The sequence below is a fragment of the Heloderma suspectum genome, chromosome 1, assembly GCF_057233095.1.
Source record: "Heloderma suspectum isolate Gila_16-S chromosome 1, 16-S_ref, whole genome shotgun sequence".
Taxonomy (NCBI): domain Eukaryota; kingdom Metazoa; phylum Chordata; class Lepidosauria; order Squamata; family Helodermatidae; genus Heloderma; species Heloderma suspectum.
Genome location: NC_139458.1, coordinates 72,739,533 through 72,754,492, shown reverse-complemented (window position 1 = coordinate 72,754,492; position 14,960 = coordinate 72,739,533). Strand labels below are relative to the sequence as shown.

Here is a 14,960-nt window from a genome sequence, read left to right as displayed (position 1 = left end):
ACATGTGGTCACCAAAGTGGCTTACATAATAAAATATTTAAAAACAGTATGAATAAAATATCACAAATAATTTAAAATTAAACATAGACTATTCAACAACAGTCAGCATCAATATAACAAAGTGAATAACTCAAATATCATGAAATGCCAAGATGCCTAAACATTAATATGGTTGGCACCTGACACATTTTTCTGGAGAGTGAGTTTTGCAGTTGAGGTGCTGCTACAGAGGAAGCCCAATCCTACTTATATGTGAAAACAAATAATCCCTATGTACACAAGAATCACTAAGGTGAAGCAAAGGAACTGTCACACATCTGAAATCAACCCAATATAGGGGAGTATTGACTGCAGCAAGATTCCATTTGAATGGTGGACAGGTGTGTGGGTGTTCATAGATAGTCAATACTCATCCACTGACAGATCACCACGTTGGAATGAGCTTTCCTTGTCTTTACTGAATATAGGCAATATGAAATTAATCCAGGAAAACTCTAGGATGACTCAGGGCTAATTATGGATGTGGGAAAATCCCTAGTATTTCCCAGGACGTACCTCAATGGAGCAGGCCATGAGTGACCCTCTTTCAATGGCATGCTTCATGATTTTATATATATCTTTAGGAGCATCCTTTATCTCATAGAACTCTGTCACTCCTCCTGTAAAATCCTCCATGGCCTCTGTGGTGTTGCCTCCTTTTAGTGCCTCATAGGACCCATGAAGCCTGAATAAGAATGAGAAAAAATAAATAATTCCGTTGATTCATTTCCACATGTATATAGATCATCTCTGAATATTTCATAATGTAAATCAAGACATTCAGGCACCTAAATAATTTGCATTATTTAGATTCAGATTTTTGACTGATGTTGATTTAATCCATGCATGTACAGTTGAACATGGATATGACACTATGTATGTACTATAATCTGTGCGTGCACCATATACACAAATTGAATACATGGACATAAATTCCTGAAGAAGACTTTTGAATTAAGCACAGTCTGACCCAGTGCTTCCCTAAGTGGGAAGTCTCTCTAAGGAGGAACTGATTGTGTCTCTCTAGAAATTAACTTCTCTCAGTATGCAACTTAATTGGGCCAGGAGGCAGAGTACTCTTACTGCTCTATAATAAAGTACACAAAGACTAAGGGCCGATCTACATTGGGCCCACCATCGCCATGAATTCGGTGTCCCGTCGGGTTAAACGCTCTCGCATTAAAACGTGATTATTCACACTCACCCATTTTCCCCATTGCAGTGCTTCATCAAATGCGCGAGCTCGGTTCACACTCAAGCGCTGTGCTGTTTTCCTGCTGTTTTCCTGTGCGCACTTGTCTGATCTCGGATGCTAAGTGGGGTCGGCCCCAGTCAGTAGTTGGATGGGCCACCGCCTGGGAATCAGGCTTCCTGCACTGAGCAGAGGCTTTGTCTATCCCTTCAAATGAGACTAAGTTTTACCCCCTCCTATCCCCCGCTCTGGCTGTTTTGTTTTTTTAATATGAAGCTTCACAACTTCAAAGCTTCGAAGATCATGCCTTAATTAGAAAAAATAAAACATTGCAGAGAAGCCCTGATTCTGCGAGGATAATGCCTTAATTAAAAAAAAAAACAAACATCTGGGGGGGTAGGAGGGGGTAAAACTTAATCTCATTTGAAAGGATAGAACAACCCCCTGCTCAGTGCAGGAAGCCTGATTCCCAGGTGGTCTCCCATCCAAGCACTGACCGGGACCAACCCTGCTTAGCTTCCGAGATCAGACAAGTGCGCGCACATCCAGCTCTTTGCTTGTTGCTGAGGAAATGGGGACTGCTGAGGAAGCTCTGTGATCAGTAGCTAGAAGAAAGACATGGGGCCGTCGAGAGCTGTGATTGGACAGGAGGGAAATACAAACACCTCCACATATGGACAGGCGGGGGAGGGGACTACGACCGGATACGGTAGCGAAGGCGGAAAATCAGAGCACATTAAGGGGAAATACCGGGATATTAGCGTATTGAAAGCGGGAGCACGGAAGTGGGAAATTCCGGTTCCAGTTCGAGGCAGTTACTGCGTAGTTCGAAAGGCAGGCGGTGAAACCGCATTGGAAGCGAAAAAAGGCGGTAAGTGTAGATCCAGCCTAAGGAAATATTACTTGTAGGGAGTGTGGGCCTGAAGAGCCCTCAAGAGAAACAGACTAGTTATAATCTGAGTCTAAAATGACTTGTGATACATACCTCTATTTTATATTATCACATTTTTACCTCACCACAGACAGAAATAAGTAGGAAGGAAGAGCACTAAGTGAAGAAAAAGTACTTACTTTGCATAGGCTTTTTCCAGTAAAGCACTCCAGAATTCATTGTGCTGGGAGGATTTGGTAAAGACCAGATGTTTGCCATATGTCGGTAAACGGTCATCAATGATAACTTCCACCCAGCTTCCATAACGCCAAAACTGAAATATTTTTTTTAAAGATTAGAATTTGCAGTATTTTAATTGATTTAGGGTGCAGTCCTATGGGATTTCCACTTGTTTGACAGAAGCCTCCAATTCTGGAGGCTTTAGAGGATCCTGTACTTTGCTGGGCTGCTGCCAGCAGAGCGAAAGGAATGATGGAGGAGATTTTCCACTCTTCATCCTCCTTTGCATTTTTTCTTTCTAGATGGGCTTCTAAGCCCTTCCTGGGAGGTCGTGCTGACAGGAATGGGACTGGAGAGGCCACAGGATACAGCGGATCCTGGCCAGTCCTCTCCTCTCCCCACTCACTCCCCCCCCTTTTTGACCTCTATGAGGACATCCGAAGTCACTTTTCCAACCTCAGGAAGCAGCCGCAACAGTTCTTTCTGCAGCAGCTATGAGGGGGAGGGTGTGGGGGGAGGCACTGAAATGCAGAGTCTCCCTCCCAAAATCGTAGGAGTGTCTACGGCTTCGGGAGGGGAACTCTGACATATCCTATGGTCCTTGGGATGCTCCCCCAGGGACCATTGCTCTCTTATTTAGTTATTGTATTTTTAATCCACCTAATAACAAATTATGCTATGCTGAGATAACACGTGTGTTAAAAGAACTGCACTGGCTGCCTATTAGCTACTGAGCCATGTACAAGGTTATGTTATCATATAAAGCCCTGAACAACTTGGGACCAGGATATGTAGCAGACTGCCTTCCCTTATATATACCCAGGCGACATCTAAGATCATCAAAGGTGGACCTGCTGGCCATTCCAAAATGAAAGAAATGTCGCCATGAAGAATCCCGACAATGGGCCTTCTCTGTAGTGGCACCCACCCTCTGGAAAACCCTCCCCTGTGCAGTTTGGGAGGCAGACAACATGACATCTTTCAAGTACCTCCTAAAAACATACTTTTTCACCCAAGCTTTCCCTAGGTTGTAACTGCTGTTGAGTTTTACTTTGGTTTTACATGCTACTTTTAAACTTTTAAAAGTCTTATATTGTTATCATGCCATATTTTATGGTTTTAATTGTTCTGAACTGCCCAGAGAGCCTTGGCTGTTGGGCACTATAGACATGTAATAAATAAAGAAATAAACAAACAAATAAATACATGTTCTCTCAGCAGATTACAGTGTCTTGGTCCTGCCACCACTGGAGGCATGTTCAACGGGGAGGTGAGAGAGGACCTTTTCGGCAGCCATGCCCAGGCTCTGGAACTCCCTGCCAAGAGTCCTTCCACTGGCACACAAATCCATGTTTATACAGGCAGGTTTTTGGCATGTAGGCTAGTTTGTTGCTGAAGGTGTTTTTAATTGGTTAGGTGCAGCTGATTTCTTTTATTGTTGTGTTTGTAACTGTGTTTAATTTGTTTAATGCTATATTTTAATTAAAACTTTGTTTTTAATCTGTGTTTTATTATTGTTAGCTGCCTTGAGCACCATTTTTAGTAGAAAGTCAGGATATGAATGAAATATATAAAAATGATGATCAAGAGCCAGTTTACACATTATGACTGGGGCTGGGCTTTATTATATTATCACTGATTTGCAGTGGCAAAGGAATAATTAAAATAGGCCTTTTATCTATCAGTATAATTCTGTATTATACTTCCAGGGTTAGTTTATGGAAGATAAGGCTGCCAATGGCTATTAGTCATGATAGCTATATGTTACCTCTGGTATCAGAGGCAGTGTGCCTCTCAATACTGGTTGCTGGGAAACATTAGTGGGAGAGTGCTACTGCACTCATGTCCCACTTGTGGGCTTCCTATAGGCTTTGTGTTGAACATGGTGTGAAAAAAATGCTGGACTAGATAGGCCTTTAGTTTGGGTCTTGCTCAGCTGGGTCTTGTTGTGTCTGATCAACAACACATACCTGGAAGTGAAAGATCCCAGCATAATCTTTTATGAAAGTCTGGTCGTGCGGTATGACCCGAAACAACAACCTTTCATTCAGGGTCAGACAAGCAATGGCTGCCAGGAACCAACAATCACCTGAGAGAAAGTTAATACAGAGGACTAATTAAGAGTCAGAATTACTAAGAGAAAATGGAGAATGACTGCTCCTGAAGCGCTTCTACAGATAATTATTTCTTTTGCTCTTTAGAGCAATCAGCACTAGTTACATATGTTAATTAGAACATTGCCTGTGATAGATTAATTTGCTAAGTTAACTCAGACCCAAAACAGCTCCGAAGAAAGGATTTTGTACCTAGTTCTCCTTGACAAATGTCGCTCCTGTTGGCTCCACCAATAATAAAGCGTGGATTTTCACAAATTTCCTGTAGAATAGAAATACATTGCTGAGAAGGAAGGACATACTATCTGCCTGCTTTGATAGTTAAGGAGAAAAAGGAATCGTGATCTTCCACTGGGCTTTAGTGAAAACCTTTTGTTATGTTGCTTATGGTCAAAACAGAGCCTCTGGTGGAATAATTCACAAACTTAAGTGTTTGACAGTTGCAATTGGAAACCAGGGTCACTATCCAATACTGCTGCTGCGCCTCCACTCAGTCTGTTGCACCTGCAAGACCGGCCACTAGCACAACAGGAAGCTAGAAGTTCCTAAAGCAATCCCGGAAAAGAGCCCTTCTGTGAGCTCCGTGACCTGCTCCGAACGGTTCAGGAAACTAATGTTTCAGTTCATTTCCAGGTGCTTTAGGAACCACTAGCTTCACGTTACACTAGGGGTGGGTCCTGGTAGTGCACAGACAGACACTGCAGAATCAGTTCACAATAGATATGAAAATACATGTATAAACCTGCAAGTTCTCTTGACAGGGAACATCAGTGTTCTGCATAACGCTACCAGGCTATTTCTCCCGTAGAGCAGTGCATGTGCTACATCTTCTGTTCCCATGAATAGCGTTGATAATCTGGTGTGTACCACACTGGTGACACCAGCACTTGCCATTAAGGTTTTTCTTTAAAAACCTTACTTCAAAAAGACAAAGCAGACCCTGAGTACTTTAAGTCTGAAATGTGATTCTTTTTGATATAATAAAGAAGAAAATGGTACTATTGGGAAACTGTATGTGATAAAAAATTATACATACATAGAGTTAATGCCAGTTTTTCTCTGTTCTGTGTCCACGGGAGCCCTCTATATTCCTTTGTTTAAACAGAAAGATGATGATGCAGTGGCAGGCAGCTATCCTGGATTTGGCTCCTGCCTGAAACCTTCTCTCCCTTGTTGAAGTTAAAAGTGGCCTCCAAGAGTTTCTGAGTTGGACAAACTTAGGAGAGTCGCCCAGAGTGGTCTCTGGACCCATGACATATGCTTCTTGGGTTTTCTTAAGCTCAATGTTTTTCATATTTAATGTTTTTAAGCATATGTTACAAATCTTTCATTCTACGTTTTGATTTTCAGTTTGAACATAGGTCTTACGTTTTCTCAGATCTTTATGTTTTTGAATATGCACCTCTTCTTCCTCTCTCTTTCCCCCTCCCCCCATGTTTTCTCACCTTTATTTCACCTGTTCTTTTTTCAAGCTTCCCTTCTGTGATAAAGAATATGCAACAGTATTATTGGGGGATGGAGAGTTAATAGGTGGAGGAGGGCCCATTTGTATCCTAGGGTAGTGTGGGGAAAAGAAGGTCTGACAAAGTTTGTTAAAATGGCCGCTGTAGTTGCTGTAGTTTGAGGTTCTGGCCCTCTGTGGTGTTTCATCTTAAATAGCATATCATTCATAAGAAGTTGGTATATGCTCCTCTGAAGGCTAAAGAACATTTCTGAAAGTTTATTACGGCACCTTCTTTAATGTATGTTGTAATCCACTTTGTCAGGGTTACCCCGAAAAGTGGGCTGGAGATCTATTAAATAACTTCTTCATGTATCTTGCTGCTGGAGGCAAAATATGTTTTTGGGGGAAGCATTTTAGGGATACTACTACCTTCTATGACATTGTGTGAAGGAATCAGAAACACTGGATTTAATAAAGTCATTGTTAGGGAAAGGAGAAATGGTTCCAGTGTACACTGTGTTCAGCATATTCTTGGAATACTCAAAGCTCACATGCCATGTCTAATTGGTTCCCTGGCAAGAAATTATTCTACTTCCTCTCCCAAGGGTTCCGCAGTGATGTATTAATTTGAGGTGATCATCACATCCGCTGCCAGCCGTTGTTGAGCAAGATGAAGTAATTGGATTCTTCTGGACAATTAAAGTAGGAGGAAGGCTTTCAGCTCTTCCCTTTCCATTTGCTAATTTCATTCAGTAATGAATAATTTCCCCTTCATGGATCACTGCCTTGTTGTGGCGAAGGGGCTTGCGTAACTCAGTGAAGCCATAAGCTATGCCGTGCAGGGCCACCCAAGACGGACAGGTCATGGCAGAGAGTTCTGACAAAATGTGGTCCACTGGAGAAGGAAATGGCAACCCACCCCAGTATTCTTGCCAAGAAAACCCCAGGGAACGTATCACAAGGCTAAAAGATATGACGCCGGAAGATGAGCCCCTCAGGTCGGAAGGTGTCCAATATACTACTGGGGAAGAGCAGAAGGTATTTCCAAGTAGCGCCAGAAAGAGTGAAGCGGCTGGGCCAAAGCCGAAAGGACACTCAGCTGTGGATGAGTCTGGTGGTGAAAAGAAAATCCGATGCTGTAAAGAACAATATTGTTTAGGAACCTGGAATGTCAGATCAATGAATCAAGGTAAGCTGGAGGTGGTCAAACATGAGATGGCAAGATTGAACATCGACATCTTGGGAATCAGCGAACTAAAATGGACAGGCATGGGCGAATTTAATTCAGGTGACCATCATATCTACTATTGTGGGCAAGAATCCCTTAGAAGAAATGGAGTAGCACTCATAGTCAACAAAAGGGTGGGAAAAGCAGTACTGGGGTACAATCTTAAAAATGATAGAATGATCTCAGTACGAATCCAAGGCAAACCATTCAACATCACAGTAATTCAAGTCTATGCCCCAACCACTGAGGCCGAAGAAGCTGAGGTTGATCGGTTCTATGAAGACCTACAACACCTTCTAGAACTAACACCAAAAAAAGATGTCCTCTTCATCATAGGGGATTGGAATGCTAAAGTAGGAAGTCAAGAAATCACCGGGATAACAGGCAGGCATGGCCTTGGTGTACAAAATGAAGCAGGACAAAAGCTAATAGAGTTTTGCCAAGAGAACATGTTGATCATAGCAAACACTCTTTTCCAACAGCACAAGAGGCGACTCTACACATGGACGTCACCAGATGGTCAATATCGAAATCAGATTGATTATGTCCTTTGCAGCCAAAGATGGAGAAGCTCCATACAGTCAGTCAAAACAAGACCTGGAGCTGACTGTGGCTCAGATCATGAGCTGCTTCTTGCAAAATTTCGGCTTAAATTGAAGAACGTCGGGAAAACCACTAAACCGTTCAGGTATGACCTAAATCATATCCCTGATGAATATACAATGGAGGTGAGGAATAGATTTCAGGGATTAGACCTGATAGACAGAGTGCCTGAGGAACTATGGACGGAGGTCCGTAACATTGTTCAGGAGGCAGCAACGAAATCCATCCCAAAGAAAAAGAAATGCAAGAAAGCAAAGTGGCTGTCTGATGAGGCTTTACAAGTAGCTGAGGAAAGAAGGGAAGTGAAAAGCAAGGGAGAAAGGGGAAGATATACCCAACTGAATGCAGAGTTCCAGAGAATAGCAAGGAGAGACAAGAAGGCCTTCTTAAATGAACAATGCAAAGAAATCGAGGAAAACAACAGAATGGGAAAGACTAGAGATCTCTTCAAGAAAATTGGAGATCTCAAGGGAACGTTTTGTGCAAAGACGGGCATGATAAAGGACAAAGAAGGCAGGGACCTAACAGAAGCAGATGAGATTAAGAAGAGGTGGCAAGAATACACAGAAGAACTATACAGGAAAGATCTGAATGTCCCTGATAGCCATGATAGTGCGCTCACTGAACTTGAGCCGGACATCCTCGAGAGTGAAGTCAAGTGGGCCTTAGGAAGCATTAGTAACAACAAAGCTAGCGGAGATGACAGTATTCCAGCCGAGCTATTTAAAATCCTAAAAGATGATGCTGTTAAAGTGCTGCATTCAATATGCCAACAAATCTGGAACACTCAACAGTGGCCACAAGACTGGAAAAGGTCAGTTTACATTCCAATTCCAAAGAAGGGCAACGCCAAAGAGTGTTCAAACTACCGCACAATTGCGCTCATTTCACATGCCAGCAAGGTGATGCTCAAAATCCTACAAGCTAGGCTTCAGCAGTATGCGAACCGAGAACTACTGGAAGTACAAGCTGGGTTTAGAAGAGGCAGAGGAACTAGAGATCAAATCGCCAACATTCGCTGCATCATGGAGAAAGCAAGAGAATTCCAGAAAAACGTCTATTTCTGCTTCATTGACTACGCTAAAGCCTTTGATTGTGTGGATCACAACAAACTGTGGCAAATTCTTAAAGTGATGGGAGTACCAGACCACCTTACCTGTCTCCTGAGAAACCTATACGAGGGTCAAGAAGCAACAGTAAGAACCAGACATGGAACAACCGATTGGTTCCAAATTGGGAAAGGAGTACGACAAGGCTGCATATTGTCACCCTGCTTATTTAACTTATATGCAGAGTACATCATGAGAAATGCCGGGTTGGATGAATCAGAGGTCGGAATTAAGATTGCTGGGAGAATTATCAACAACCTCCGATATGCAGATGATACCACCCTAATGGCAGAAAGCGAAGAGGATCTAAAGAGCCTCTTGTTGAGGGTGAAAGAGGAGAGTGCAAAAGCTGGTTTGAAACTCAACATTAAAAAAACTAAGATCATGGCATCTGGCCCCATCACTTCCTGGCATATAGAAGGGGAAGAAATGGCAGCAGTGACAGATTTTACTTTCTTGGGCTCCAAGATCACCGCAGACGGTGACTGTAGCCATGAAATTAAAAGACGCTTGCTCCTTGGGAGGAAAGCTATGGCCAACCTAGACAGCATAGTAAGAAGCAGAGACATCACCTTGCCGACAAAGGTCCGTCTAATCAAAGCTATGGTTTTCCCAGTAGTAATGTATGGCTGTGAGAGCTGGACTATAAGGAAGGCTGAGCGCCGAAGAATTGATGCTTTCGAACTGTGGTGCTGGAGAAGACTCTTACGAGTGCCCTGGACTGCAAGGAGGTCAAATCAGTCCATCCTAAAGGAAATCAACCCTGAGTGCTCATTGGAAGGACAGATAATGAAGCTGAAGCTCCAATATTTTGGCCACCTAATGCGAAGAGAAAACTCCCTGGAAAAGACCCTGATGCTGGGAAAGACTGAAGGCCAAAGGAGAAGGGGACGGCAGAGGATGAGATGGCTAGATAGCATCACGGATGCAATGAATATGAACTTGAGCACGCTCCGGGAGAGAGCGCAGGACAGGAAGGCCTGGCGTGCTATGGTCCATGGGGTCACGAAGAGCCGGACACGACTGAACGACTGAACAACAATGAATAATTTATTTAAGAAAGAAAGATGGAATTCCGGGGCTAATTGGTACTTTGCTTTTCTGTAAGCAGAATATACCAGCATTAGTTTTTTAAGAGGTGGATAGAGGCTGGCCAGGTGACTACTCTTCTTTCCAAGGATGCACAAAATAAAGGCTATTTAGCAAAATTACCTTGCCAGGCTCAGAGAAAAGAGCCCCCCCCCCCCACAAAGGACTCTTGTATGGAACTGTTATAAATCATGGAGCTGTGTTCAAGAGAGTCTGTGGTTCTGGTTGAGGGAACCTGAGGGACATAGCTGAGTAGCTGAATTCTTACATATGTCTGAAATAGTTACAAATTATGCAAGAACAGTCTTCTTTGATCCTTATTTGATATAGAGATGTGCAAACTACACCTAGGATTTGCATTTATATTATGATGAATTAATTATCTAATGAAAATGAAATGTAATGTTAAAGAAATTTATTAATATTCTGTCTATAAAAGTACCCTATGCTCACTTATCTAGGAGTCTTATTGAACTTCTCAGTAAACATGCATAGATTTGGACTATAGAGTAGTTTTATGCCAAATACCAACATAGTTATATTCTGCAAGTTGCAAATGTGGTATGTGTCTTGCCTATTACCAAAGTAATTATTTAGTGAACTCAGAGGTCGGGTTCGCACGTCACTTTGCCATGGTGGTTTATAAGCTACTCATAGTAGCTTGTATCCCCCACACGATCAGACAAATAAGCTACTGTGAGTAGCTTATTTTTCCCGCCCTCCTCCCTCTACAGTCCTCCCACTTAGCCAGGATGTTATCTCAGCTTCCTTTGTGCTGGATACCACTCTCCTTCCTCACACTGCAGTTCCTGTCTCCGAGCGCCCAAAGGAGGAAAAAACCCATTTGCACCAAAAAGGGGATGGCATCTATAAACCCTTGGAAATCTGCAGGATTGGGACAAAACTTCACACACATCTTCCCCTAATAGGGAGGCACCTGATGCTCCATCAAAACCCTGCATCTCCCCCTCCTCCATTTCTTTCTTTTCCTCCACTGGCAGTAGCTCACTTTTGACAGCTCCTGTCTTTTTAATTTACATATGTTGTGGTAGCGCAGTAGTGCTAGTTCACTGTTGCACCCTTGGGAGATAGGGCAGCTGGAGCTATAGAGAGCAGCTGTCTTTTTAATTCTCACTATGTCACAGTAGCGCTAAATTGCTGTTGCACACTTGGGAGATAGGATGATTGGAGCTATAGAGAGCAGCTGTCTTTAATTCTCACTATGTTGTGGTAGCACTATTTCGGTGTTTCAGGAGTGGCTTGGAGCTTTTGTCAGTGGCTATCTGTACCTGGCCGCTAGGCAGTTCTCAGAAACAGTGATCTGCCAGCTAGAGAAGAGCAGCAGCAGCAGTTTTGACCACTCTTGCCAAGCAACTCTGTAGGGCCCTTTAAACCACTTTTTAAGCCACTGTGGAGCACCAGGCAACACAATATGCCATGGCGGTTTAAATAAACTTCATTGCAGACCATGGCTTATCAGAGTGGCTTATTTTGGTTAATGAGCCACCCTGGCAGGGGAAAACCACTTGCGGATGACACAATAAGCCATGGTGGTTTATAAACTACTGTGAGTCAAATTATTCTGCATTAAGATATAACAAAGAATAATATTCATAGAATGCATGAATTCTAAAACCTTTTGTGCTCCAGCTTGGCAATTCTGGTGGTTTCCTACATGCTTTTAAAAAACTGAATACTCTTGATTGTAGTCTCAGTGTAACATCATATCAATCTGTTATTCTGGGTTTCCAGAACTACCATATTAGTGTGATTCTAGTCTGCAACATTATCGGGGAAGTTTTTCTCCTAGCAATAGGCCTTGACCCTGTTATTCTAAATACCAGTTCAATACAATATCCTGGGTCAGGCAACCAACAGCCATAGTACGTATGAGAAATAGGTTTCTGCAACAGAAGAAATCCTGCAGAATATTGTAACAGCTTTTGTATCTGCTGGATGCTATAAACTGATGTACACATTGGGAAGGGTCCAATGGTGTCTGTGCACGAATGCTATTGATGTCGCACTAGCCATAAACCAACACTTGCACAAATGCATCAACACTATCGGATCCTTCCCATTATGCAGTAGGCTGAGATGGGAGAATTCTGGACTGGCCCACTTTGAGTGAAGGTGGTGTGAGTGTGTCTGTCTTTTTTTTAAATGCTTCCCAATGTAAAAACTCCTTCCATGCATGCAGTAAACAACACATCTGAAACAAACTACACATTATACAAAAACTCATATAACTGTAGCCTGATGGCCCCTTTTTGCTTTAAGCCTTTTCGACTATTGGGCGGTCTAGAAATGTGGTAAATAAATAAATACATAAATAAAATAGGGAGGATGCAATTGATAGTGAGAAATGGTAGGACAGAAAGTGCTTGATGGAAATCCATTGTTTTTCAAATCATAACCCCCAGCAGCTTCCCCCTTAGCAGGGTATATAATTTTAAATACAAATTACAACAGAATTGTGCAAAGATCTATTTATTAAACATTTAAAAAGCATATGGCACAGTTTATTCTCCTAATTTAGTTCTTAGCTTCACTGTGGGGATTGAGCACAAGTCGTTCCAACAAGAAACAACGTTAGGAAGCATTTTATTAAGGGGCTGCTAAGGGCGAGAGCCAGAAGCGTCACACTGAATGCATTCATATACAAATTTTAAAGCAAAGCATTAACGAGGTTTAAATGAGGCAAAAATGAAAGCTCTTCAGTGGAAAGGACTTGCCATGCAGGACACAAAATGATGGTGCAACCCAAAATGTAAGGAAAGTGATAGAGAATGGAGGGGCATCCCCAACATGTCATCCTCCTTTCCCACGGACAACTCCTCCCACTGTGCCTCAGTCATGCACTTTCCTATCCACCCTTGCACAGAGATTGGGATGCTATTCACCTATTTCCCTCCTTAACAGATTTTTTGCAGTAAGAAAAAAGATGGAAGAAGCAATGGGAAAACACAGGGCGTTTACAATTGCATGACATTCTTGTCTGGAATCTCTGTAATTGTATTACAGATGTGCAATCTGTACGGTGATTGCACATTAAAAATGTTGCCTGGAAGAAGCCTTTGTAATGACATTTTAACTCTGCACATTTGAGCTGCCTAACATGTGAGACCAGGTTTGATTAGCCAGAGACACTCAGGGGGCCAGTTCACATGATCCCAACAAGGGAAAGAAGCCACAGTTGCTTGTTAACTCCACCATGCATGCTAGCCAGATTTCCTTAATTACCTTTGCTGGTGTGGCTTGTTGTATTGTCCGAACCCAGGCGGCATGGCTTGTTGTGAGGGGCAGTAACCCTCAAATAACCCAACAACAGACCATGGGTTATTTGAGGCAAGGCTGACAAGCCACTGTGGCTTGGGAACCACACCATGATCCTGCGAACTGGGTTACTGTCTACATCTGCACTTGAAGGCAGTGAAGACAGGGCCGTCACATCTTAAAATGGACACTCCATAGATAGTTAAGAATGAAATCACCTAAATGGCCATTTCAGCACTGGGAAAACACAACTTCCCTGCACCAGATGAGCTAACTGCAAGAAGGCATTTAGCGATGTTCAGCTCACAACAGTTGAGTAATAACAATGTATTTAAAAACAACAGGTGGTAGTTTTGCCTGGCATTCAAAATCTACCCAGCAGATTTTAGATTTAGGTCCTGAATTCAGATAAAACCATAGCCAACTAAAGTGCACCTTTTGAAGATCGAAGAATAGGCAAATTGTATTCCTTAAAATCCTGTTTTCAAGATATCCTTTGTTCATATATCTATGCTTTTCTATTAGGAAAGGAAATATAACTTGATTATATTTGCAACTGTTAAACAGGATCAACCTTTAAATCAGTTAAGGAGCCTACTCACTGGTGGTCTCTTCCACTCAAATTTGACGGGGAGCTTTTGGCTGAAGAAGAGGGAGGTGTCATTGGCTGGGAAATCTGGATCCTCATAAAGTCTCTTCTTTTCGAGGCATTTCTTATGGAGCTCATGAAAGGTCTTTTCCTTTACTCCAATGATGGGCTGGTTGCGGCTGAGGATAGCAGAGTTGATCCCTCCTGTTCCTGCACCTGTTTCAGTGGCTGTGTTAGCATGCTGATAGGTGACCAATCCAGCCTTGGTCTCTTGAACTACTGTGGCACTGACAGCCGATGGCATGGCAATTGGATTTAAGCAATGTATCAATTAGTCGATAATAAATAAGGGAGATCTTGCAACTTGGAAGGAAGCGACAGAAAAGAGGAAGCTGCTCTGTAAGCTGTTTCACAGACACAGTACTCTCTTTTCCTCCCTTTTGTCTGCAAGAATTGAAACAAATTTATAAAGAACCAAGCCACCAAGTTGTGTACATGTCATCTTGAGGTTCTTGCTATAGTAATTCTGCCAGTTGATGTCAAAATCTTCATCACAGCAGGAAGCAAGAGAAATTGAGTAACGTTCACCTCCGGATTTGTGTGTGAACATGCCCTATGACATGCTTTGTAAAGGTTGCAACTCAGAACGCTAAAAATAAACTCTTAGGGAGGGTGTTGATTTAGAGGAGGGGATGAAGAGATTCCTGCTTAGTGTTGCAGGAAGGACTGAAAGGGCCATGCTGACTGATGCATGCTTGGAGCTGTAGGACTTTTTTCTGTCTAAAGATGCATAGGATTGTGCCCTAGCAGTACAATCCTGTGCCCGTCTATTCAGAATTAAGCCCCATTAAGACTTATTCCTAGGTAAGTGTGTACAGGATTGCAACCTAAAGATTGCATTTTTAATGTTCTCACAGAGGGAAATGGACTCAGGTTAATTTCTGAGCATCCATGTATTAAACTGCCATTAGATCAACTCCAAAATATGTCAAGGGATTACATCCTGGCATTGCAATGAAATGCCCACTAATGTATTAAGTGGTGTTTTTTTTAACAATAGTTGTTAAACAACTGACTCTGCTTTCTCCATTACTTAAGATTCTTGAAACAAATTAAGGGGACGAAACTGAAAGAGCACCAGCTGCCTTCCAAAATCGTAAAGCAGC

General features: G+C 42.5%; 1 protein-coding gene across 1 annotated transcript in view; it reads right to left on the bottom strand.

Annotated features, from left to right (window-relative positions):
• The window catches only part of CAPN3 (calpain 3), a 45,713-nt gene extending 31,550 nt beyond the window's left edge, over positions 1-14,163 (bottom strand). The window contains exons 1-5 of the mRNA XM_084846665.1: positions 13,808-14,163; positions 4,649-4,718; positions 4,313-4,431; positions 2,303-2,436; positions 556-724 (exon numbers count right to left, since the gene is read on the bottom strand). Of these exons, the coding sequence (XP_084702791.1) occupies positions 556-724; positions 2,303-2,436; positions 4,313-4,431; positions 4,649-4,718; positions 13,808-14,098 (783 nt within the window). The 5' untranslated portion in view covers positions 14,099-14,163. The remainder of the gene's footprint in view (positions 1-555; positions 725-2,302; positions 2,437-4,312; positions 4,432-4,648; positions 4,719-13,807) is intronic.
• Between the last annotated feature and the right edge of the window lie 797 nt (positions 14,164-14,960).